This window comes from Aulostomus chinensis, chromosome 10 (assembly GCF_037954235.1).
Source record: "Aulostomus chinensis isolate RoL2024-O1b breed Wild chromosome 10, RoL_Achi_v1.0, whole genome shotgun sequence".
In the NCBI taxonomy this organism is placed as follows: domain Eukaryota; kingdom Metazoa; phylum Chordata; class Actinopteri; order Syngnathiformes; family Aulostomidae; genus Aulostomus; species Aulostomus chinensis.
In genome coordinates this window covers 28,296,060-28,321,528 of record NC_141329.1, presented here as the reverse complement: position 1 = coordinate 28,321,528, position 25,469 = coordinate 28,296,060, and the positions used below count along the sequence as shown (strand labels likewise).

At 48.1% G+C, this 25,469-nt stretch overlaps 2 protein-coding genes across 3 annotated transcripts in view; both read right to left on the bottom strand.

Moving 5' to 3' along the window:
- Positions 1-5,558, bottom strand: part of ano7 (anoctamin 7) — a 12,466-nt gene extending 6,908 nt beyond the window's left edge. For both annotated transcript variants that reach the window (XM_086216863.1, XM_086216864.1), the window contains exons 1-10: positions 5,426-5,558; positions 4,181-4,238; positions 3,614-3,744; positions 3,349-3,456; positions 2,687-2,823; positions 2,528-2,585; positions 877-987; positions 576-741; positions 282-372; positions 57-153 (exon numbers count right to left, since the gene is read on the bottom strand). In XM_086216863.1, coding sequence (XP_086072989.1) covers positions 57-153; positions 282-372; positions 576-741; positions 877-987; positions 2,528-2,585; positions 2,687-2,823; positions 3,349-3,456; positions 3,614-3,744; positions 4,181-4,238; positions 5,426-5,542 — 1,074 coding nt within the window. In that variant the 5' untranslated portion in view covers positions 5,543-5,558. The remainder of the gene's footprint in view (positions 1-56; positions 154-281; positions 373-575; positions 742-876; positions 988-2,527; positions 2,586-2,686; positions 2,824-3,348; positions 3,457-3,613; positions 3,745-4,180; positions 4,239-5,425) is intronic.
- A 1,160-nt stretch (positions 5,559-6,718) lies between these two features.
- Positions 6,719-22,559, bottom strand: ece2b (endothelin converting enzyme 2b). The gene is made up of 19 exons (XM_086216857.1): positions 22,298-22,559; positions 19,262-19,348; positions 18,402-18,537; positions 18,102-18,317; positions 17,829-17,953; positions 17,608-17,754; positions 17,192-17,257; positions 16,938-17,126; positions 14,569-14,711; positions 13,963-14,077; positions 13,769-13,879; positions 13,588-13,686; positions 13,359-13,436; positions 13,178-13,281; positions 9,471-9,581; positions 8,843-8,910; positions 8,572-8,762; positions 8,403-8,498; positions 6,719-8,025 (listed from the first exon to the last, which is right to left on the bottom strand). Exons 1-19 carry the CDS (start codon positions 22,328-22,330, stop codon positions 7,849-7,851), a joined length of 2,292 nt encoding a protein of 763 aa, XP_086072983.1. The 5' UTR covers positions 22,331-22,559; the 3' UTR covers positions 6,719-7,848.
- Between the last annotated feature and the right edge of the window lie 2,910 nt (positions 22,560-25,469).

The following is a 25,469-nucleotide window of genomic DNA, read 5'->3' as shown; positions in this document are numbered from 1 at the left end:
ACAGGTGGTCAGAGAGACAGACAGATACCGAGAGGGACAGACAGAGACACAATTACCTTGTAGGTGACACAAATGCTGGAGTAGTTCCAGTGGGAGCAGATGTTGCAAAGAGGACACATGATGAAGGTGCTCCCACTGTTACACAGCTCCTTCCTACACACACACACACACACACACACACACACACACACACACACACACACACACACACACACACACAGTGTATCAATGTATTGTGGGCAACAACTGAGAAACTGATGACACCAATTAAGTTCACTCACGCTGGAATGTCAGTGGCCATCAACCACAAACCAGCCAGGAAGATCAGTGTCCCCACAAGGGAGGCTGGCAGCAACCAGCCTGTGTAGAATCCTTCAGACATCAGCCACACAGACGGGAGGTCAGTTACCAAGGAGACACGAGGTCAGTTACCAAGGAGACACGAGGTCAGTTACCAAGGAGACAGGAGGTTAGTGACCAAGGAGACAGGAGGTTAGTGACCAACTACACATGGAAACATGTTGTCATGGAAGCTTGGAACAGTGATTAATAATGAGCATTGTTGCCATAGTTACCAAGCCAGGCAAAGTAAATCGCAATCTTCTCTCCAAAGTACTCCCTGATGTGGTCTAGTGGTTGGTACCGCCTCCAGCAGGTCCACTGGGCCCAATATGCATACAGGATCTGTCGGAGTCTCAAAGACTGGGGGGCCACCAGGGGCACCGGCACCTTGAATCCACCCTGCCGGAGGAACAGTTTTGCCAGATGTCACATGTCCATGTTTTAGAGAGATAACAGTTCTATCACCATCACACACGTCAGCAGCGGTGGTCTGTTTTTAACTGTTTTCGTCTTTTTTGGGGGTCAGAAACTCACTTCATGCAGGGGGTAGGCAGCAGTGAAGACCTGCTCACTCAACAGCCGGTCAACTCCCACCTCGCCCTTTGCCACGGAGCCATAAGGAGTCCTGGCCAAGATCTCGTACAGCTGAGGACAGAACACAGTCACTGAAACTTGTCCTGCTGCTAGCCTGAACAAGCTAGCAGGTTGTATGCTAAGCTAAGCTAATGAGGCACAACTATGTTGGCTGGCATTTACACAAGTGTGAAACTTGGGGTCCCTCAAGGCTGCAGACTGGGACCACCTTGGTTCATCGACATGCTCAAAGTTGCTTTTGTATAACCTTTGTTTATATATAATAATTTTATTCACACTTTCTTTTTCATTCTCTTAACCAACTGCAAAACACACACACACACACACACACACACACACACACACACACACACACACACATATTCTTACTTCAAAAAAATACCATCGATAATTTGAGTTCGAAAGGAAAGTGTATATTTGACCAATTTAACAAAAATGAGAAATGTCTCCCCCTAATGGAATATTGTCAGAACTTCCATGTTGAAGAATAACGCCTCAACACTGATGATTCGATAAATGAAAATCTTTAGTGTTAGACATTTTACAGCAGCTGAGAGTGGAATATCAGAATGCTTCTCCTGTGTAACATCTGCGCCCGTCACATTAACACATCGCACCTGAAATCTGGACCGGAGACAAAACCCAAACACAGAAATACCAAGTGACTGCTCTGGTTTGTTTGTTTGTAATAAACAGGAGCAGAAGCATCCTCATCGCTTCGTTTCCTGTCAGTAAAATCACTCACTACACTTCAAGTGTGCTGAAATACTCAAATATTTGTGTGTGTGTGTGTGTGTGTGTGTGTGTGTGTGTGAGAGAGAGAGAGAGAGAGAGAGAGAGAGAGAGAGAGGGTAAGTGTTTGGCAAGAAGGTGGAGTCACATCCGTCTGCTGACTGAAGCATCCTGGAGCCAATCAGCCAATCAGAAGCATCCGTGAATATTCCCAGAAAAGCTTTGAAACTTGACAGTTGCAAGACCAAGACAACAAACGTGAGGGGGAGGAGCTGCAAATAGCCATCAGGGCTTGACTTCCTGTCAGACTAAACGGGGATAAAAACAAGTTTTCTACAAGGAATATGAGAGAAAAATATTGAAGTTTCTGGTGAAATCAACACGAAGGAGGAAGATGACCAACAGATTCTACAATCCCATCAATTAAATGTGAAATTTATGTCTCTCGTGTCTCTTCACAACAGGGTTTTACTTTCCGATGTTCTTCTCCTGAAAAATGAGAGACAATACTTTGTACACGGGAGCAGTTCTCTGCTCTGGTTTCTTCTGGACTTCCTCTCCTTGACGTTTTCCAGCTTTTATTTGATGACATAAAGGAGAAAAAGGACAAAGAGGTCAGCAGCAGCAACGACTGAAACCGACTTGGTGGCCGTTTGTCTCGTCGTGGACGCAGTGTAGCTGGACGCTTCCTCCTCGGTGTTTTAGGTGAAGACGTTTAACTCTCAGTTGATGGTTCGGAGAGTGAAGTTTTAATCTCCTCAGGGTGTTTAGTGAAAATGCTCTTTCATTATTTCTCATATTCAAAGATCGGTTTGAAACACTGGAGCATTACGATGTGAGGACGTGGAGCCGAACTCACCACCTGATGTCTCTGAGTTGTCTTGAAGAATGTCTCTCTGTTGTCACTGCCCAAAAACCTGCAGACAAGAAGCTGGTAAAACCATCGAATCAAACAGACACCAGAGGAAGGCGACGGGAAGCTCCAACAAGATGTGACGGAGCTCAATAAAAGCGGAACCTCTGCAGCTTGTTGCTCCTGAACTGGCAGGTGTAGAAGTCAGGCGGGGGGTTGGGGACGTCCTGCATCAGAGGGTTGGGGACAGACAGATACTGCAGCATCTGAGCAGACCAGTTGGTGTTTGCAGCGGTGACGACCTGCGGGACGAAGACGAAACCCTGATGAGAACCCGATGACAACTGAGGACAGCCTGATGAGAACATAATGAGTGCTTTAGGACAACCAAACAGAACCTGAGGACAAACTGATGAGAGATCAGACCTAATGAGAACCCGAGGACAACTTGAAACAATTCGATGAGTGTTTGAGGACAACTTGACGAGAACCCGATGAGAACCTCTCAGTCTTTTTTGAGGGACTCAAGCTCAGATTACGTCTGTTTGAGGTCAAATGGTGGTCATCGTCAAACACAGTCCTGTCGTCTCCACAGGAAAGCACCATAAGGTTCTAAAAGTGGTTCTGGTCCCACCTGTCATCATCTGGTCGACCCGCTAGGAGGAGCACGTCAGTATGATTCCCTGTTTCTGCCAGGTGGCGCGATAACTCATTGGACCGGAGACTGACAGGCCTCTTCCTTGTCCTCTTTTATGAGGTCCCTTTCATTCTTTAGAGGTTGACCAACATTTTGGACCATCTGTCCTCTGTCTGTCCTGAGTCCCTACCTGCAGTGGGACTCTCAGGCTGATCTCCTCTGCGTAGTAACAGAGGACGTTCCACGGAGCACTGAGAAGGACGAAACAGACCCTCGTCTTCAGATGGACGACGACTCTCTGGACACAAAGACAGAAATAAGGAGTGCGTCACTGGACCGCCACATGTCCAACAGGAAAGAAGAGAGACGATAACGTTTGTCTGCAATGTCCTCAGATTGCTTGACGGAAGACCTGCTTGTGTCCAATCAGGAGCAGGTGGGTTTGTTTTACTCACCTCCTCCTGCAGGAGTCCAGAGTGTCTCAGTTTACTCAGAAATGTGTCCCTCCACTTCCTGTGGGCGGAGTTGACACCAGTGCTCTCCTCCTTCTCAGGGCAATGAGGCTCCTCCCACACCAACACGAAATCTGTCCAGAAGGAAGACAGGAATCAAAGCATCACTGATATGATGTCATCAAGAGGAACAGTGGGACCTAGCTTAGCATCCCTGTCAGTGTCTGCGGCTAGCACGGCATCACTGCTGCTATTGGAGCTCTGGATGTCCTCACTGTGTCTGCAGAAGGCAAATAGCCTGCAGCAGCTGGCAGCTAGCAGTGTTGTAGTTCTGCTAATTAAAACGCTAGCTGATTAGCTTGTTAAAGACGTCTCAAAGAAGATCTGACCGACTCAGGTGATGTTGCTATCAGGCTTCTTGAAATAAACAGCTCTGTACCCACTGACTCGGGCTTCAACCACCTGCTCTGGTGTGACAGGTCAGAGGTCAGCCTCTCCTCTGTTGATTCAGGAATCCTCTTATCATTCCCTCAGCTAATATTGACTCAGCAGAGCGATTGCTTCACTTACCAATGCGAGTAGATCCATCACTAAACATGTTTCTGTCTCTGGGCTGAACAGGAGCATTCTGGGAAAGAAAGAGGTGAAATGAAGTGAGAGAAGCAGGAGCAGAAAGTGATCCAACATGTTTCCATGCCACCGGACATTTATTCAGCAAATGAACTCATGTTGCTCCTGGAATTCTCCCTCAAGACGCCTTCCGGCTCTTTAATGCCTCATTGTTCTAAGTGACACTGACAGCAATCATCTACTGTTTCATCACCCGTCACTCCATCCCGCCTCGCCACACACTTCCTGTTTCCTGCTGCCACACACACACACACACACACACACACACACACAAAAACAAACACACTCAGGTCCATTAATAGCCCATCCCAAGACACCCCACAGCTGGCTACGCTACGCTAGGTTACAGTTTCCCTCTGTATCCAGTCTTTGACACAGCATGCAGATCCAGTCAGCGCCACCGCCACACTGGTATGGCATCATTGGTCTGTAAGACAGTGAGCACTATAACTTTTAAAATTACTCAGCTGAGTGAGGAACTGCATGTTTGAGAGTTTATGATTGAAGTCGAGGAGAAAGAGTAGTCTGCAAGTGATATTGATAATTCTGAAGGAATTACTTCCCGCTACCTCTATCTCGATTATATCTGAATAATAACATACTGTCCTGCCGTGGCCATACATGTTGTACGTCTTACCACCCTTCTCTTTCTTGCGCTGCATTTATGTTCTAAGCTAAGCTAGGCTAAGCTTGGCTAACACACCTTCAGTGTTCGTGCTAAACTAAGCCAACATGGTGCCAATGTTTGAGCTAATCTAAGGCTTACAATATTTGACTGAACAGGGGCTTTGATGCATCTCTGGGTTCAGTTATCGGAACCTTTTGACATCCTCTGCTGACGTTCTACATGATTCCAGATGTTGACTTCTGACAGTGACTTGAGCACAGACCAGCTAACCACGCTAACCTCGCTTATCCGTCCACGAGTCACCAGATCACTCTAGAGTTGACTGACAGCTGATATAATCTGATACTACATCAATCATATTTAGTAGAAAGTCCTGGGACCCCGCTACGCATCCCTGAGGAACTGCACTTCTCAGGCGACTACAGCAACGTCTCAACATGTTGTCTGCCTACTGTGACTCAATTTGTCCAAAATAGTTGTGATGTCATAGACGTTACAGGTTTTCCTCCTTCAGCAGAACAATGTTACAGTGATCAGATGATGCAGACATCTGTTACCAGGGTGATGCTCCCGTAGGTTTCTGTCCTGGTTTCCATGGTGATGAGAGTGTTGCTGTCATCCTCTTGACCCCCTGCCTTCTTCATCTTCCTGCCGGATATGAAGACACAGGACATGCTGATGACAGCCACGTTTACCTCTTCCTGTTCCTGTGTCATCAGACGTGATCCCCAAGGGGATTTTGTAAAACTCTTGTGTTTTTAGGGTGCAGGTTGTGGCTAGCTCGCTCGCTCGCTCGCTCTGCTGTTGGTGTTTCACATAGCATAGCATAGAGAAAGCAGAATAGGCAGAAATAATAATCCAAAAATCAAACAGTGAAACTTTGAAGCAGAAGACTGTGTCCACTAGGTGGCAGTAGAGGATGAACACTAATGATGTCATGGAATGTTTGTTATAGCAGACTTCCTGTTTCCACCAGGTGGCGCTTTGCTTCAGTGTCTTCCCCCAGACATCTCATGTGGAATCAAGTCCTAACACACGGCGAAGCATTAAGTGTCGGTCCACAGGTGAAGCGAATCCCGTGGACGCAGTGAGACCAGATCCATCGTCACCTATGACATCATCACTCCACGATTTAGCATCACACTTGTAATGACCACATAACAAGAGCACTCGTAATGACAAATCTACAAAGTGTTTATTCATGCGTGCGTGTCTTCAGGTTCTCAGGGCGTTAGGTTCTTGAATGTTTCCAAAACTCTCGGTGCCACTGTTCTTTCTTTCCATGTTGATGAAAGTTCAAATTTACCAAAGTAAAACAAGTCAACAGTTCTTATCTGTACTCAAGTACAAGTACTTCATTGACAGTGCTCAGGTATTACAGTAGAACTACACACCTGTGTATGTGTTGAGAGACGTGTGTGTGTGTGTGTGTGAGAAAGAAACTCACCTGTGATTGTGTTCGTTGCCTTTTTGTGTGAGACTGGTGTGTGTGTAGAAGAGACTCACTTGTGTATGTGTGTGTAGAAGAGACTCACCTGTGTGTGTGTGTAAAAGAGAAATAAATTCACCTGTGTGTGGGAGACACTCTAGTGGATGTGTGTAGGAGAGAGAGAGAGAGACAGACAGAAACTCACCTGTGTGTGTGTGTGTGTGTGTCTTCTGTGTGCGTCCCACCAGCTCAGAGGACATCAGCTGTTTGGTGTTCAGCCTCCAGCTGCAGTGAGACTCCTGCTTATAAGCCCCGCCCACCAGTCAGGCCCGCCCCCACACAGGCATCTGACACAACCTCCTGCTGCTTCTCCAGGCATCAGGATGGAATCATGGAGGCGTTTCTGATGTAACTTGTCATCTTTATTGATAAACATCTTTTTCCCCTCATTACCTTGACTCCACCCCCTTAATTCCGCCATCAGACCGTCACATGATCTCTAGCTACCTCCGGAAAACACATTTTCAGTTGCTGGGAGACGGAAATATCTGTCTGACGTGCTCTAGTTAGCCCTACTGCTAACTGCTGTCTGAGGGAGACATGTCCCATGTGGGGGCGCCGACTGTGAAAGCCAATGGGATGAGGTCTTATCTTTAATTGTTCTGGTTTGAAAACACTAACGTTCCTCAAAATTAGATGACGGTTCTATCTTTGTTAACTGACACAAATGACATCTTAGCCGGTTGACATTAGCATAAGTGATGTTAGCAAAACCCTGTGACACTTGAATAAAACTGCAGTCGCAACTTTGATATTAAGAGAATCCGGAACTCGAGTGGTCGACAGTTTACAACGTTTCCTAGAGCGATTAAATCCTATAAAAAGGTGACAAACACGTCGTCAAACACAAAAAGCTAATCTTCAATGGCCGGCGTTTCCTTCTGAGGACCCTGAATCATGAAGAACATCTGACTTCTGAGGAACATAAAGGACATAAAACGCAGGACTTCAGGGACCCTGACGACCAGCAGATGAAAACTCTCAGAATCACAGGAAGTAAGAGACGGACACTCACGACCATGAAGGATGATGTAACAGTTCACTTCTGTATCAGGTTATCACAGTGATATCATCAAAGAGAGACGTTACAGAGCTCTTCCATTAAGAACCAGACACACGCACACACACACACACACACGCACTCTCACACACACACACACACACACACACACACACACACACACACACCAAAGCCTATCAATAATAATCAATAAAGCAGAAATTCTGATCAGCAACGTCTTCCCACGTAGCATCGTCATCATCTCCTCTCTGCAGTCCAACCTGGGAGGTCCACTGTGTCCGTCCTGTTTCCAGACAGGAAGTTGTCCGATCGTCACTGATTAACAAGTTCCCATTCGCACCTGCCACGTCCTCCTAATAAAAACTCCTAATTAAGACACTAACCAGCCTGGTAACGAGCTGTTCATCGAGAGATCTGTCTCCGATTTGACACGCCCACCTGACCTATCCAAGAGAGACGTGTGCGTTACTCTACCAAACCTCACACCGCCTCCCAGTGTTCATGGGCGTTCCTGCAGGACAGTTAAAATGGTGGCTGAAGTCTGGGGAGTTCGCGAGAGTCCCGATGACACGGTAGCGGGGTGGGCTGTGGGGGTCGGTCACCAGGCCCTCATGAGCGCTCTCTGGTGTTCGAACTGAGCACCACACCTGAAACACAGAGGACAAATCCTTGATTTGACATCCTGGTCCCTCGACTGCAGTCAGGCTGGGCAGTGACATCGCCATCATCGGCCTATCACGAGCTGCGGTGAAACGATGACACCAAACATTCACAAAAACTTACAAAACTAATGAAAAACAAAGGCCTATTAGAGAACACCACCGTGCTGTTGTCATAGCAACAGGGCCTGATATCGACTCATGACTGTAGCCAGTTCAGAACCTTTGAGAGATGAACAGTGTCACTCCGGGATGAACGTCAGCAAACGTTAAACAACTCAGAGCAACTTTGAGGTGAAACTGAGGTGGCGAGCCGGTAAGCTCGCCGCCCTGCGTGTGTTTAAAGGCACTGGGTAGAAGTTCACCTGAGCAAAACCCACAAAGAAGAGCTGGTCGTTAGTCAGGTTGACAGCGGGAAGTTGCTGCTCGTCGCCATTCTTCTGGACCCACGACTGATACGCCTGAAGAAGAAGAAAACAACACGCCGTCACGTTTGTTTGAATGATGAGGTTGTGTTTTGTATGATGTACTTACGTGGTATGCGGCCTTCAGACCACCGTTGTCAGCGATATTTTCTCCGAGCGTCTGCTTTCCGTTGACGTGCTCCCCGTTGACCGTGTAGCGGCTGTACTGCTCCACCATGCACTCCGTCCTCTGGCGAAATGCGTCCACCGAAGAATTCCGCCACCACGACCTCAGGTTCCCCTCTTTATCGTACTCACGCCCTGCTCACAAGGTGACGACGTGTCACGAATGCTACATCAACACCTTCAGCATCGCCTGTTAAACGTGGCGAGACACTCACCCTGGTCATCAAAGGCGTGCGTGAGCTCGTGACCCATCACCACCCCGATCCCGCCAAAGTTCAATGCCCTGGAAACAAACACAACTGTTTCACAAAGAGTTCTTCATTCCGCCATCGTTGCATCACTAGCTTGTTAGCGCTAACAGAACCTGCTGACTGTTTTACAGCTGTTGTACTGATCCTGCATGTTGCTCCACTTGTTAGCTTGAAATACTATGGCCTAGCTAGCTTGCGTTAGCTTACCATCACATCACCTCAACCCAGTAAAAGACTGCTACAATTACGATGGCTAGTGGACTCCGTTACCCAGAGTGCTAAACAACTGATGGCAGCCACTGCTGCTTACCTTATTTCAGGCTTCATAAATAAAATTTGTTTGATTAATCAATTGATTGGTTGCGTCGGAGGAACCTTTTGTTTTCCTTGGTTCCTTCAATTTTTATCAAAATGTATAGAACATAACTAACTTGACTCCCTTGATCATTCTGAATGATGACCTACATCCAGGTTACTGACGGGCAAACAAACACGTAATAAAACAAATGAGCAGGTACGCCGACAATTTAACAGGTAAATGGACACGTACACAGGTAAACAAGCAGGTAAACAAGCAGGTAAACAAACAAACTTAGGGTGGTCGTGAGCGTAGAACGGAGCTTGAAGGATCCCGGCAGGAAAGACGATGCCGTTTTTTGTGGGCATGTAGTACGCATTCACTGTGGGCGGAGTCATGCTCCACCTGGAAGAGACAAGGAGACAAGGAGCGCTCTCAGGTTTCCTGTCTTTTGAACAATGCTGGTTGCCATGTTGGGACGAAGGCTCCTTTTTGATAAAAACACACAATGAGAGACGCAGGACGGCAGCGCCATAATGGAACGTGACCTAACATGAGATGATGGAGTCGTTATGATTTGGGTCAGCTGACACACACCAAAGGTCATTTGGGTCCGTTTTTTTTTCCCATGATGCACACTGTTGGTTTAGTTCAACAAAGTCCAGCAGGCTGGCGATGATGTCACAGCAGGTTTGACGGGAAGAACTGGACTACAAGAAAGTTACTAAAGATTCTGAACGGGTTAGTGAGGCTCTGGAGGCATGTGAATTACTGCTGACACGCGTGACTGGTGTGTGTTACTAGTGTGTGTGTGTGTGTGTGTGTGTGTGTGTGTGTGTTACAGATGTGTTACTAATTTGTGTTACTGGAGTGTGTTTCTGGTGTGTGTGTTAAGGATGTGTTACTGATTTGTGTTACTGATGTGTGTGTGTGTGTGTGTGTGTGTGTGTGTGTGTGTGAGTTACTGGTGTGTGTCACTAGTGTGTGTGTGTGTGTGTGTGTGTTACAGATGTGTTACTTATTTGTGTTACTAGTGTGTATTCTGGGTGTGCGTTACTAATGTGTGTGTTGCAGAGGTGTGTGTTAGGGATGTGTAACTAATGTGTCTTACTTGTGTGTGTTACAGATATGTTTTACGAGTCTGTTACTTGTGTGTTACTGGTGTGTGTGTTACTGGTGTGTTTTACTAGTGTGCGTGTTACTGTTGTGTGATAAGGGTGTGTGTTCGTGATGTGTGTTACTGGTGTGTGTGTTACTGGTATGTTTTACTAGTGTGTGTGTGTTACTGGTGTGTGATAAGGGTGTGTGTTACTGATGTGTGTTACTGGTGTGTGTGTTACTGATGTGTGTTACTGGTGTGCGATAAGGGTGTGTGTGTTAGTGATGTCTGTTACTGGTGTGTTTTACTAGTGTGTGTGTTACTGGTGTGTGTTACTGATGTGTGTGTTACTGGTGTGTGTGTTACTGGTGTGTGTTACTGATGTGTGTTACTGATGTGTGTGTTACTGGTGTGTTTTACTAGTGTGTGTGTTACTGGTGTGTGTGTGTGTGTTACTGGTATGTTTTACTAGTGTGTGTGTTACTGGTGTGTGTGTTACTGTTGTGTGATAAGGGTGTGTGTGTGTTAGTGATATGTGTTACTGGTGTGTGTGTTACTGGTGTGTGATAAAGGTATGTGTGTTAGTGATGTGTATTACTGGTGTGTGTGTTACTGGTGTGTTTTACTAGTGTGTGTGTTACTGTTGTGTGATAAGGGTGTGTGTTACTAGTGTGTGTGTTACTGTTGTGTGATAAGGGTGTGTGTGTTACTGGTGTGTGATAAAGGTGTGTGTGTTAGTGATGTGTGTTACTGGTGTGTGTTAGTGATGTGTGTTACTGGTGTGTGTGTTACTGGTGTGTGATAAAGGTGTGTGTGTTAGTGATGTGTGTTACTGGTGTGTGTTAGTGATGTGTGTTACTGGTGTGTGTGTTACTGGTGTGTTTTACTAGTGTGTGTGTTACTGTTGTGTGATAAGGGTGTGTGTTACTAGTGTGTGTGTTACTGTTGTGTGATAAGGGTGTGTGTTACTGGTGTGTGTGTTACTGGTGTGTGATAAAGGTGTGTGTGTTAGTGATGTGTGTTACTGGTGTGTGTTACTGGTGTGTTTTACTAGTGTGTGTGTGTGTGTTACTGTTGTGTGATAAGGGTGTGTGTTACTAGTGTGCGTGTTACTGTTGTGTGACAAGGGTGTGTGTGTGTTAGTGATATGTGTTACTGGTGTGTGTGTTACTGGTGTGTGATAAAGGTATGTGTGTTAGTGATGTGTATTACTGGTGTGTGAGTTACTTGTGTGTTTTACTAGTGTGTGTGTTACTGTTGTGTGATAAGGGTGTGTTTTACTAGTGTGTGTGTTACTGTTGTGTGATAAGGGTGTGTGTTACTGGTGTATGTGTTACTGGTGTGTGATAAAGGTGTGTGTGTTAGTGATGTGTGTTACTGGTGTGTGTTAGTGATGTGTGTTACTGGTGTGTGTGTTGCTGGTGTGTTTTACTAGTGTGTGTGTTACTGTTGTGTGATAAGGATGTGTGTTACTAGTGTGTGTGTGTTACTGTTGTGTGATAAGGGTGTGTGTTACTGGTGTGTGTGTTACTGGTGTGTGTGTTAGTGATGTGTTACTGGTGTGTGTTAGTGATGTGTGTTACTGGTGTGTGTGTTACTGGTGTTTTTTACTAGTGTGTGTGTGCTACTGTTGTGTGATAAGGGTGTGTGTTACTAGTATGCGTGTTACTGTTGTGTGATAAGGGTGTGTGTTTGTGATGTGTGTTACCGGTATGTTTTACTAGTGTGTGTGTTACTGGTGTGTGTGTTACTGGTGTGTGATAAGGGTGTGTGTTACTGATGTGTGTTACTGATGTGTGTGTTACTAGTGTGTTTTACTAGTGTGTGTGTTACTGGTGTGTGATAAGTGTGTGTGTTACTGGTGTGTGTGTGTTACTGGTGTGTGATAAGGGTGTGTGTGTGTTAGTGATATGTGTTACTGGTGTGCGTGTTACTGGTGTGTGATAAGGGTGTGTGTGTTAGTGATGTGTGTTACTGGTGTGTTTTACTAGTGTGTGTGTTACTGATGTGTGTGTTACTGGTGTGTGATGAGGGTGTGTGTGTGTTAGTGATGTGTGTTACTGGTGTGTGTGTTACTGGTGTGTGATGAGGGTGTGTGTGTGTTAGTGATGTGTGTTACTGGTGTGTGTGTGTTACTGGTGTGTGATAAAGGTGTGTGTGTTTGTGATGTGTGTTAGTGGTGTGTGTTAGTGATGTGTGTTACTGGTGTGTTTGTTAGTGATGTGTGTTACTGGTGTTTATGTTACTGGTGTGTGATAAGGGTGTGTGTCTTAGTGATATGTGTTACTGGTGTGTGTTAGTGATGTGTGTTACTGGTGTGTTTGTTAGTGATGTGTGTTCCTGGTGTGTATGTTACTGGTGTGTGATAAGGGTGTGTGTGTGTTAGAGATGTGTGTTACTGGTGTGTGATAAGGGTGTGTGTGTGTGTTAGTGATGTGTGTTACTGGTGTGTGATAAGGGTGTGTGTGTGTTAATGATGTATGTTACTGGTGTGTGTGTTAGTGATGTGTGTTACTGGTGTGCGATAAGGGTGTGTGTGTTAGTGATATGTGTTACTGGTGTGTGATAAGGGTGTGTGTGTGTTAGTGATGTGTGTTACTGGTGTGTGATAAGGGGACGTGTATGTTAGTGATGTGTGTTACTGGTGTGTGTGTTAGTGATGTGTGTTACTGGTGTGTGTGTTACTGGTGTATGATAAGGGTGTGTCTGTTAGTGATGTGTGTCACTGGTGTGTGTGTTAGTGATGTGTGTTACTGGTGTGTGTGTGTGTTACTGGTGTGTGATAAGGGTGTGTGTGTTAGTGATGTGTGTCACTGGTGTGTGTGTTAGTGATGTGTGTGTGTTACTGGTGTGTGATAAGGGTGTGTGTGTTAGTGATGTGTGTTACTGGTGTGTGTGTTACTGGTCTTTGTTGGGGGTCTTCCTCAGCTGGTCTGCCATCACTCTGGATGAGAAGTTGTAGAAGTTTAACATGTTCTGGAAGAAGCTGTCGTCCGACACGTCGTACTGAAACAGAACAGATGACACAGTCAACCTGTCTGTCTCTCCTGGTGGATGGTGAATGATTGACAGCTGTCACTCACCCCGTCATAGACATCATCAAGCTCTTTGGGGTCCAGGATGAATTCTGGGAAACCGATCATATCGTAAATGGCATCTGCCTGATGACACAATGAGCACAGTTAGACCCAGAGCTGTCTGTCTGTCTACCTGTCTATTACTACCTGTCTGTCTATCTGTCTATTACTACCTGTCTGTCTATCTGTCTGTCTACTTGTCTATTACTACCTGCCTGTCTGTCTGTCTGTCTACCTTTTCTTTCGCAGCTTGTTTTGTCTGATCGTCCATCCAGCTCAGTTGCTCCAGCGCTCCCTTGAACGCTGAGCGAATCTCGTTGATCATGTCTTCAGCCTGAGACAAAGAAGGACAGGTGATGAAGCAGATCACCTGTCTCCCGGTGCCCGTCAGTCAAATATGACCCCCAGTGACTCACGATCTCTTTGCTGTGTTTGTCAAAGGTCGCCTTGACAAAGAGCGCACCAAGAGCGAAGCCCAGCGTGTCGTCGGTGTTACCAATACACGTCTGCCAGCGTGGCGTGCAGGACTGCAACATGACCAGTTACAGCCCATCATAACCAGTTACACGGACAGAATCTACAGCAACAGCAGTATCCAAGGTAACAGTACCTTCTTTGTCCCGTAAAGACTCTCCAGCAGTTTGTCCTGAGCGTTCTCAAAGCGTTGGTCCAGAGTGACAACACTCTTCTGAACCAATGTCCACATCATGTAGTTGTTCAAGAGGCTGAGGGGAGACAGAGGAACCAGATGCTGCAGTAATCCAGGGTTCAGTACAGTACACCGGAGTAAAATGTAGTACATTAAAGGAAACTGCAGTACACACCAAAGGGTGGTGCACTGAAGTACAGTGAAGTAAACTGGAGTACAACACCAGTCAGCAGCAGAGGTCAGCAGAGAGTCAGTAACAGTTTACTGGAGTGCACAAAGGTTTATGTTTCCAGTGTGTGTTTGTATATGTGTCTGTGTACGTGTGTATATGTGTTTAAATGGGTACATGTAAGTATAAATGTACATACATTGGTGCATATATATATATATATATATATATATATATATATATATATATATATATATATATATATAAATAGTTTTGTGTACATATATGTGTGTATCCGCATTCAAGTATGCTTCTATATGTAAGTGTGTGTGTGTGTGTGTGTGTGTGTGTGTGTGTGTGTGTGTGTGTGTGTGTGTGTGTGTGTGTGTGTGTCACACCTGCGGTCCGTCTTGTTGATGAGCTCAGACACCTGTTGCAGGTATTCTCTGGCATAGAGGACAACAGGTTCTGTGTCATTCAGCTCCAGGGGGGACAGAGAGGACGACAGGTAGTCCAGCCAGTCCACTGCCGGAGCCAGCAGCTGGGGGCACAACAGGAGACACAAAGACCTCTTTTATTTTGACAACCCTGTGGGACTTCCTTTCCTAATGGTGATGATAATGGTGATAGTTAGGAAGAAAGACAGGAGGTCACTGACAGACTAGAGTTGGGGGGTGGGGGTCTGCTGAGAAAATCTAATTGTCAATCTTCTCCAGCCCACAGAGGAAATGAGCTTCATTACATTTTCCAACCAAAGAACATTAAATCAAGAACTCTGCCATTAAACAACCGTGTTGCTCATGGCAACACTGTGAACAGACGGACCTGGTCAGGCTGAGCAGGCCTGGCCTCACTGACCCAGCACAGCCTGGCCCCACTGACCCACCACAGCCTGGTGTGCAGCAGTCTGGAGTGTTGGTGTTAGTGCAGGAGACGAAGGCAGACATGTACAATAAACCTATAAATCTCCCTAAACCCATGACCAGGTCTCTTCAAGACCTCAAGAGGGAAGTGGATTCCAAGGCAAATCAAGAGCACATCGAAGTCCTGGAGTCTCAGGAGGATGCAGCTCAGGGTGTTCTGGTCCACTCACGCTTTCTGAACACGTCCCACATAGACGGCCCTTCAGTTCAGGGCCAGAGGAAGATAGCTCACATGGATCCTTTGCACGAGTTCTAAATTTTGTTGACCTGTGTCTGCATCAAGGACATGTAGCGCTGAGCTGCAGGAGGGCAGGGATCCCCTTGCTGCCAAAACAGCGAGTTCTACAGGATCTAAAGAAGTGGAGGCGTTACTGCTGTGCGGAGGCATTAAGACCCGGTCGACTGTTTCAGCCTCCTGACTCAGAGAGGTGATGAGTCAGGGGTCCACGTTGACCAGACCTTCAGTTACCAGCAGGTTAGTAAGTGATGACAGCACTTAGCATGTTGTGGACATCGCTGGCTCATTGGGTGTGGGTGCTGGTCTTGATTCCGTAGACTAGGAAAAGGGTTTTGATCAGGTTGAACACCAACACCTGCAGTGGTCTGATCAGGAGAGACGGCATTCAGCCCCCGTTGGACAGACAGAACTGCGCTCCTCTCTAGAAATACGACCCAGTTTATCATAGAACCAGAACCCTGACAGGAGGCAGAGCTGAAACGCTTCTCTGTTACCTGTTAAAATGCAGGTGATACCATGGTAACGATCAATAATCAAAGGCGTATTGGTATGTTGGAGGAGGAGAATGTGGGTCTCGTTCACAACGTCTCTTCTGATGAGGTCCACAGGAACAAAGTGAAGCTGGTAAAGAAGTAAACTTTCCCAGGAGGGTAACAGATCCTCAGGGAACACGAACGCCTGATGTCGCAGCTGCGTGGTTCCTGATTGGAGGGTTTACATCAACCACATCAGCTGACTTATGGTTGAGAGTCTTCCAGGTGACAGCAGCAGTTAAGGCCGTTCCTGTTGCCATTCGTCAAGATCTGACCTGTTTGTCCTTTCGTCCGGAGAGAGAAAGAGAGAACGATGTTCCACTGGCGCTCTGACGGTGGGTCTGGTTCTTTGCTCTCGCTGGTGCAGAGATTATTCAGAGGCAGGGGGGAGGTTCTCTCTCTGCTCACATTCATTCTCAGAGATAAATACAAAAAGTCTGACGCACACAAACATGGAGTCTTGAACTTCATCATGGGACAACCAAAGGTGCCGATTCACGTGAGCAGGGAGAGGAATACTGATGATGTGAAAGTAGCGTTCGTTAGGACGGTAGAAGCCAGGATCATGGAATGAAGGCCACAGATCCGTTCAGGCTCCGTCCAAGAAAACCAGCTCTTCCTTCCTGAGGCGTTCATGTCACGTAGTTATTGATTTATTTGACTGTGTTGTTGCTTTGTTCATGGCGGTAAACAGCTTGTTGTCTCATAGAATATGTTTTAAATAAAGTAATTTCAAAAATCAAATCTCTGCTGGCAGTAGTCTTGACGGACAGCAGGTACAGGGTGCTGATGTGTTTATGTAATAACCTGTTATCTAACCTGAAGGGAAGCAGTCTCATAGCAACAGTTGCTATGGTGACCCCACGAGCATCTGCAGCCACAGGCTGAAGGATGGAGAGCTACTGCAGAGACTGCAGTACAATCTGCATCGCAGTAAAAGTACCAACGATACAGCTGAATGCCCAAATGATACTCCTACTGATGATACTACTTTATTACTTCTACTGTCTTTGTAAAAGCAGCGTTGTGTTCTCGTCCAGCCGCAGGTGAACATTGAGCCCCGCCCATCTCACCTGCAGCTCAGAGATGGTCACTTTGTGATAGATCTTCTCCTCGTCGCGGCGCTGGTCCTGTGGGACGGTGATGTTGGCGAGCGCCGTCTCAAAGTCCAGAATCTGCTGCATCTGAAGCTGTGTGGTTGTCCTGGTTCCACCCAGCAGCATCCCGAGCTCCACCATGTAGTCCAGGTAGGCCAGCAGCACCTGGATGCAGCGGCAGGTCAGCAGCAGACTCGTCAACACAACGCTTCTCCAGTGGAGCCACTCACCTTCTCATTGGCTGTCTTGTTGAGGTAATAATCCCGGGACGGCAGGAAGAGCCCTGATTGGTCAACCTGGACAGAGGAGGTTGATCCCATCACACGATTTCACACTTGGAAACACACACATCACATGACCTTCAGCTGGGTCGCAGGCTACACCAACAGCTACAGGGTTGCACGGTCCACATTCCCTTGTCTCAGTTCTTTGACTGCTAATCTTTGGCCACCATCACAAGGAGTGACTTTGACCTTTGACCACCAAAAGAACGAAGCGTTCTCATGATGTTCACAAACATTTTAAAATAGTGGACTTAAACTGAGGCCCTCTGACGACCCTCAGTGCTGAAAGCTCAACTATCTAAAGGTCCAATGAGTCTCAGGAAAGGCTCTGGTTGGAGCAGGTCCAGGTCCATCTGGGTCACCTGGATGACATTGCTGTTGGAGTTTTTGGGGTCAGCGCTGACGCTCACGCTGAAGAACGGCTGCGCTCGGTACGGCCCAGACACCACCTTCAGAACCTCCATGAAGTTCTCCTTGTCCCAGGGGCCCGTCATGTTCCAGCCTCCGATCTGCACACACAGTCCAGAAGGTCAGCGCCTAACCCGAGGAGGCTGCCACGGTCACCAGGTGTGTGGGGGCTTACCTTGGCAATGAGGGCGATTAGAGGCGTAGCTCCCAGTTCCTCGATCCTCTGGGTGTTCAAACAGGACAGGTAGTAGGACTGCGTCTTCCTCTCCGCCTCGCTGCTGCCATTGAACGTCCCGTTCTCTAAAAGACAAAACACCAAAACGCTTCAGGGTTCCGCCACTGCCGTGGCAATGAGTGCTGAATGTCTTTGACATGTAGGACAAAGACACAAGGTCCAGCATGAAAGTGGAAAACTGTCTCTCCACCCGTCTGTCTCCACCCGTCTCACCCAGCAGGTGTTTGAGCAGGGCCTGGTTCTGCTCCCAGATGCTGTTGAAGGTCGACCAGCGCGATCGGCCATCAGGAAGCGGGTTCTTCCTCATCCACCCTCCGCAGGCGAACTGATAGAAGTCCTGGCAGGGGTCAGCGCCACGGTCCATTGCCTCCACCATCTGACTGGCCACTGTCACGCATGCCTCCGACAGACAAAGGCCACGCCCACTGCCTACACAGTATCATGGGGTAAAAACAGAGTCTGAGTTGTCAAACAGTGAAGAAGAAGAAGGAACAGCTGGAGTTGGATTAGTACCTGAGCTGAATCCAAGACCCAGAACCAGCAAGCAGGCCAGCAGCGCCAGTAAGGCAACCAGCAGCAGCACAGACAGCAGAACCTCCAGCTGGGTTCTTCTGCCCAGGATGTCCACACCCCCCTTCCTGAAGCCCACCTGAGACACAGATAAACCAGGGCCACTCAACACATCAGGACCCCCTCAGAAATCAGGACCAGTCACAGAACAGAAACATGTGACTCAGTTGGTGGTACCAAGTTTTTGACACTGTACAAAGGTCTAGACCATTTTCATTGTCCAGCCCCACTAACGAGGACCAGAGTGAAATAAACATTCTAAACAGAAACAACAGGGAGCGGTTGCCATGGACACACAGGAAGTAGTGCAAGCTAGCTGCAATGTTTACAGACACAACAGCTAGGCTAATAGGCTAACAAGCCAGGAGCTGGAGGGCTAAAGATAACAGCTGCGGTTTATAACGTGACAAGACCCTGGCCAGCATTCACGGCAGGACGGTGACCAACAAACCTGAGTCTGAACGCTCTCAGCTGCAAGAACATAGTAAGTATGAGCCCAGACAGACATGAGCTACTAATGAAACACACAAGACACCAGGCTGCTGCGCTGCTGCCAACACGAGGCTCACTGAGGTCTTTTTTTCAATTGCAGTTGAGTCAGAAAGGTTCTGTATCAACCTGAAATAAAAGCTAGAAGCCAGACGGACAGATATCCTCATCTGGTTCCACTGGTTCTCTGAGGGACTCGACTCTGAACCCCGTGGCTCCTCACATGGGAGCAGTTAGTCTCAGAGATTTAGGCAGATTTCCTGAGACCAGACCGAGTTTGTTTTGACAAAACAGTGTTCGCTGTGCTCACTGACCTCCACTCTGTCCGGAGATGAGGCCGCCTCAGCGGGAGCATCGGACACTTCCTCCTCCTCCAGCGTCGCTCGCTTGTAGCTGGACATCTGCAGGGACACAGTGGCGGGGACATCAGGGACATCACAGACATTAGCAGGAGAACATTCTGGACCAAGTGAGCAGAGACTGTTGTTGTTGTTCTCAGCCTCTTTTTATTAGGAGAGAGTGTAGCAATTATCAAAGAAGGAACTTACAAAAATATCAGCTCATCATATTTTAATAAACCAACGCCAAAGACACTGAGATTAACGAATCACCCAAACCTCAAACAAACAGAGATAAAGCCTCACCAATGAGCACCGCTCGTGTACATAAACACAAACACAGCAATAAACAGAACCCCGCTGGGAAGAACCGTCACAGCATCTCTGACGTCATAATGTCCCACACAAGGACCTCTCATCAGTCAGAGCTTGAGACTAATGCTAATTAAGTTAGCATTTCCTTGTTTATATCCTGCCCCCCCCCCGTCTTCCTCTCTATAAACCCTAACAGATGCAGCAGAATCAGTCCTCTGCATCTAGTAACCATGGAAACCACTGCAGTTCAGATCTGCAGCCACTAATGCTAGCCTTAGCTTCATTGTTAGCATGTAGCATCTGAGCTGCTTGTGCCAGAGTCCCCAACACTTGTCAGTGGACATCATGTCCACGTCCTGATCATGTTACGCAACCCCTCGTGTCCACTTCCTGTTTCAACTTGATAACATCACAACAAACACGGACGCCCCTCTCTCTCTCTCTCTGTTTGTCTCTCTGTCTCTTTAATTGATGACGCACGCAAACACTGTGTGTGTGTGTGTGTTTGTGTGTGTGTGCATGGGGGGGGGGGGCCTCTGTCAGCTCTGAGGGAGTCAACGACCGCCGTTTATACGACACACTCACAGAGCCGCTGACCCCTGGCCTTCGCTCCGTGATGTCCTGCTGACTACACTATAAACACTGACGAGCTCTAAATTGGGAAAACGTTGTAAATCATGAAAACTCATTTTCCTCACCCAAAAAACCCAAACATCTGGTCACTGCTTCCATCAGAGTTCAGGTTGGGGTCACATTACCCTGTAAGAGAACGCGGTAATTTCTCTTTGGCCGGCCTCCTCCACCGGTCCACCAGGAGGAAAGCCAGCCCTGGCCGTCTGACATTAACTTCCACGCCTCCTCAGTCTTCCACCCGTCTGTTAAGCAGCGGCGCTACAACATCAATCTGTGGTTGTGCGTTTGAAAGGAAAAAGGACTCAAGCACACATTATGAAACCGTAACCATGGAAGCGCCACCACTGTCCTCCAGGCTGCCCTCTGCCTCACAGCGCACAAACCTCCGGTAATGTTTTGAGGGCTGCCACTTCTTTCCGGCAGCTGTGACCTCACAGGTGACACACCAACCCTCAAAAACCCCTGGCAACAAGAACCAGATCAATCAGCGGTTTTTAACTCTGTGTGTGTGTGTGTGTGTGTGTGTACCCGAGTGTGTGTGGTGGGAAAAGTACATATCAACACTCTGATGCTAATGGCTAATGCTAAGAGACTGAGACAAGAGAGGAGATCTGATTAGAGGCTGGATGGGCGGCGCTCGGCCCTGAGCTTGACTTGTCTGGCAATCTTCAGAAATGTGGATCAGCTGGTTCCGAAACGACTTCCTCTAGGTGGGGCCATGTCTTCCAGGAAACAAACTTCTTCCTCCTCAGCTCAGTAATGAGTTTGTGAGAATCCATCTACGTGAAACTGAAAGCAGCGTTTGAAATCCTTTTGTTTCATTGATTGTTCATGCGTGGACTGGGGCTCCTGTGGGTCGCCGCGTGTCTGATCACCTGATAACGTTTCTGATCCTTCACCAGAACATCACGGAACACGAATGGAAGAGGTTTGTAAATATCAAAACTGTCAAATGCATCTCAGTTCACGGCTTCTTTGATTAATTCAAAAACAACGACAACGTAAAAGTAGGAGTCCTGACAGCGGGGCAGGAGGACCGGCACGGGGACCAGCCTGTGGAACCGCACGGGGACCAGTCTGAAGAACGGCACGGGGACCAGCCTGAGGAACGGCACGGGGACCAGCCTGTGGAACGGCACGGGGACCAGCCTGAGGAACGGCACGGGGACCAGCCTGTGGAACGGCACGGGGACCAGCCTAAGGAACGGCACGGGGACCAGCCTGTGGAACGGCACGGGGACCAGCCTGTGGAACGGCACGGGGACCAGCCTGAGGACTGGCACAGGACCAGCCTGAGGACCGGCATGGGACCAGCCTGAAGACTGGCACAGGAACAGCCTGAGGACTGGCACGGAGACCAGCATGAGGACCAGCCTGAGGACCGCTTGGGGACCAGCATGAGGACCAGCCTGAGGACCAGCATGAGGACCAGCATGGGGACCGGCATGGGGACCAGCTTGAGGACCGGCACGGGGACCAGCCTGAGGACCAGCATGAGGACCAGCTTTTAGACCGGGACAGAGACCAGCAAGGAAGTATAAAACGCTCTTGAGGTTCTTTTTCGGTGGAACCTGGATGACGACGGTGGGAGGAAGGCGGCGCCTCGTAACGGATAATGTAACAGTTATTAGTGACATCATAACGGCTGCATGACATGGTGGCGGCGCTCGTCTCTGCAGACGGCCATCACCATCGTCCAGGTCGGTTGGGTCTTGGGCTCCGGTGGTGTGGTCAGCGTCTGAGACTTCTGTGGGCTGATCAACGGTGACATCATTTAACCCTTCAGTGTGTCACGTGACCTGTTATTGATGAGCCAGCTGATCAGAGGGATCATCAATAGTTACCAGCTGATGATGAGGAGGAGGAGGAGGAAGAGGAAGAGGAAGAGGAGGAGGAGGAGGAGAGGTTACTGTGTCTTGTTCACTTAAACCAAAATTTGTTTTGATAAAAAAACTACGCCTCTCTGATGTTTGTGACGTCATACTGTTCAATCATGATTGGCAGGTGATCAGTCGGCAACTGCAGTGTGTGTGTGTGTGTGTGTGTGTGTGTGTGTATACTCACGGTGTTCCGGAGGTCCTGCAGCGCTACGCTCATCCTGGAGCTCCGTCCCCGAAAACAGCGCTACCGACGGCGGCTCCGCCAGCCCATCCTCCCGGCTGAAACCCCGTGTGTGTGCGGCGGTGTGTCCTCCGTGGGTCCGTCTGTCCTCCCGTGTCTCTCCGTCCTTCTGCTCTTGCTTTTGTCTGGACAGCAGCAGCGGCGGCAGCGGCGGGTTTTCTCCCTCAGACCCGCCCAACATCCAACCAGCCGCTTCCTCTCACAAACAAACACACCCCGAAACACAGAGGACTGACGTCATCCACACGGCCTACGTCACCTCCTCCAGCTCATCTTTTTCACTCTCTCTCTCTCTCTCTCTCGCTCTCTCTCTCTATCTCTCTATCTATCTACATATCTCCATCAGTCTGGATTGTGATTATAAATACAACAAATAACCACATGCAATACTGAGCAAAACTATTACTTGTACTACTTGTACTACTAGTACTACTACCAATTCCTCCAGTATCAGTCTATAACATGAGAACACACATGTAGGAGCCGTAGACGTGTTGGAGGATTCAGAGGTTGATGTGTGATTCACTGTCCCACCACTGGGGGTCTGTCTGACTGCAACAGCCTGTGGGCTCAGGTACACAGCTCCTGCTGGGGGGGGGGGAGTGGGACCCCGGACGGGTGACGGGGGGGGGGGACCACGTGGCGCTGAGTGTTTGCTGTTGTCTGAGTTTTTTTGAATTTTCATTGAGCTCTGAATGAATGTTGTTCTCACACACACACACACACACACACACACACACACACACACACACACACACACACACAGAGTAACGTCGTTCCTTACATTGAGGTCACACTCGGGTTACCATCTCAGTATCTTCTCCTCCTCTTCAGTATCTAACTCCTACAACACCATAATAACAGGATGATGGGGGGGGGGTGGATGTAAAAAAGGAGGCAAACAAAAGTAAATAAATTCTGAGCGTCTTGTTTATTTATTTATTGTTGTCTTTTATATTTGTTGTCAGTTCCATTTGCCAACTGTTTATTACTTCATGCCTCGTATTTATGTTTTTTTTTTGGCAAAAACAGTCTTTTGTTGTTTTTTGAAATGAAAATAAAGTTTTATTTTATTTAACATCAAAATGCTTGTCCTCAGGCAGGCAAAGGGACAAACCACCGTCCCCTCCATGGGACGAGGAAAATACAGACAGGAATCCAGCCATCGCTGGGACTCCTCCGAGGGTCAATGGCACCCCCCACTGGACGCCCTGGTGAACACCTGAGGTGTCACATGACCACACACAGCAACAACTGGGACCAACAGCAGGACAAAGGTTCTCAAAGTGAGGTTTGGAGATCCCCAGTGGTCCTCGAGGGTCGCTCTGTGGTTCTCCGCTCAACCAAGAATGATTCCCTTTATTTAAGGTGAAATGTTTGAGACCTCTCCTCCACCTCCTCTCCTCCTCCTCCTCTCCTCCTCCTCTCTTCCTCCTCCTCCTCACCACGAGATGAGATGCTGGTTGGTCATCGTCTAGATGATGTCACGCAGAATCAGAGATGATCACAATTTTGAATAAAGAATAAATATTCAATATTTGAGATGTCGACACCTGAGGGGAGGGAACCAGAAAACCATCATAAACAAAAAACAAGAGAGCGTGACGGGGAACCACGTTGATTAATGATGGCGGGACCATCGGTCACCTGCTCAGTCTGACACGACTCCACACCTGCAGCCCACCGATAACATTTCCACGGCAACAGTTATTGTTTCTTTGCTTCATCAGCTGCTCAGTGATTGGTCCAGAGCCCTGACAGTAGTTTGACCTCTGTGACCTCGGACGGCTGCTGGTGTCATCCTACTGCGTGTGTGTGTGTATGTGTGTATGTGTGTGTATGTGTGTGTCACCTTGAAAAGATAATTCAATGAAAACAAAGACAACTAATCAGCTGCAAAACAGCATCTCACTCTCTCTCTCACAAACACACACACACACACACACACACACACACACACACACACATCATTGCTCCATCATTGCTGTTCTAGCAAAGGTCAATCTGGGTTCTGTTCATCAGAGATTGGACAAGAAAGGAAGCCAGAACCAGAACCACCATGTTCTGACTCTCCAGCATATTCCAGCAGCTCCAGGTGGAGCAGCGATTCCTCCTACAGGTGTAGTTCCACTGCTCCACAGGTGTAGTTCCGCTGCTCTACAGGTGTAGTTCCGCTGCTCTACAGGCGTAGTTCCGCTGCTCCACAGGTGTAGTTCTGGCTGCTCTACAGGTGTAGCTCCGCTGTTCTACAGGCATAGTTCCGCTGCTCAACAGGTGTAGTTCCGCTGCTCCACAGATGTAGTTCTACTGCTCTACAGGCGTAGTTCCGCTTCTCCACAGGTGTAGTTCCGCTGCTCCACAGATGTAGTTCTACTGCTCTACATGCGTAGTTCCGCTGCTCCACAGGTGTAGTTCCGCTGCTCTACAGGTGTAGTTCTGCTGCTCTACAGGCGTAGTTCTGGCTGCTCTACAGGTGTAGTTCCGCTGCTCTACAGGTGTAGTTCTGCTGCTCTACAGGCGTAGTTCTGGCTGCTCTACAGGTGTAGTTCCGCTGCTCTACAGGTGTAGCTCTGGCTGCTCTACAGGTGTAGTTCCGCTGCTCTACAGGCGTAGTTCTGACTGCTCTACAGGTGTAGTTCCGCTGCTCTACAGGTGTCATTCTGGCTGCTCTACAGGTGTAGTTCTGCTGCTCCACAGGTGTAGCTCTTGCTGCTCTACAGGTGTAGTTCCGCTGCTCTACAGGTGTAGTTCTGCTGCTCTACAGGTGTAGTACCGCTGCTGTACAGGTGTAGCTCTGGCTGCTCTACAGGTGTAGTTCCGCTGCTCTACAGGCGTAGTTCTGACTGCTCTACAGGTGTAGTTCCGCTGCTGTACAGGTGTCGTTCTGGCTGCTCTACAGGTGTAGTTCTGCTGCTCTACAGGTGTAGTTCCGCTGCTCTACAGGTGTCGTTCTGGCTGCTCTACAGGTGTAGTTCTGCTGCTCTACAGGTGTAGTTCCGCTGCTCTACAGGTGTAGCTCTGGCTGCTCTACAGGTGTAGTTCCACTGCTCCACAGGTGTAGCTCTTGCTGCTCTACAGGTGTAGTTCCGCTGCTCTACAGGCGTAGTTCTGACTG

Coding starts and splice junctions, on each gene's coding strand:
- ece2b (XM_086216857.1), bottom strand. CDS start 22,330: ATGAGCGTAGCGCTGCAGGACCTCCGGAACACC. Junction 17,258..17,607: donor CCAACAGCAATGTCATCCAG/GTGACCCAGATG, acceptor TCCTCTGTCCAG/GTTGACCAATCAGGGCTCTT. Junction 14,712..16,937: donor TGACCATCTCTGAGCTGCAG/GTGAGATGGGCG, acceptor TTGTGCCCCCAG/CTGCTGGCTCCGGCAGTGGA.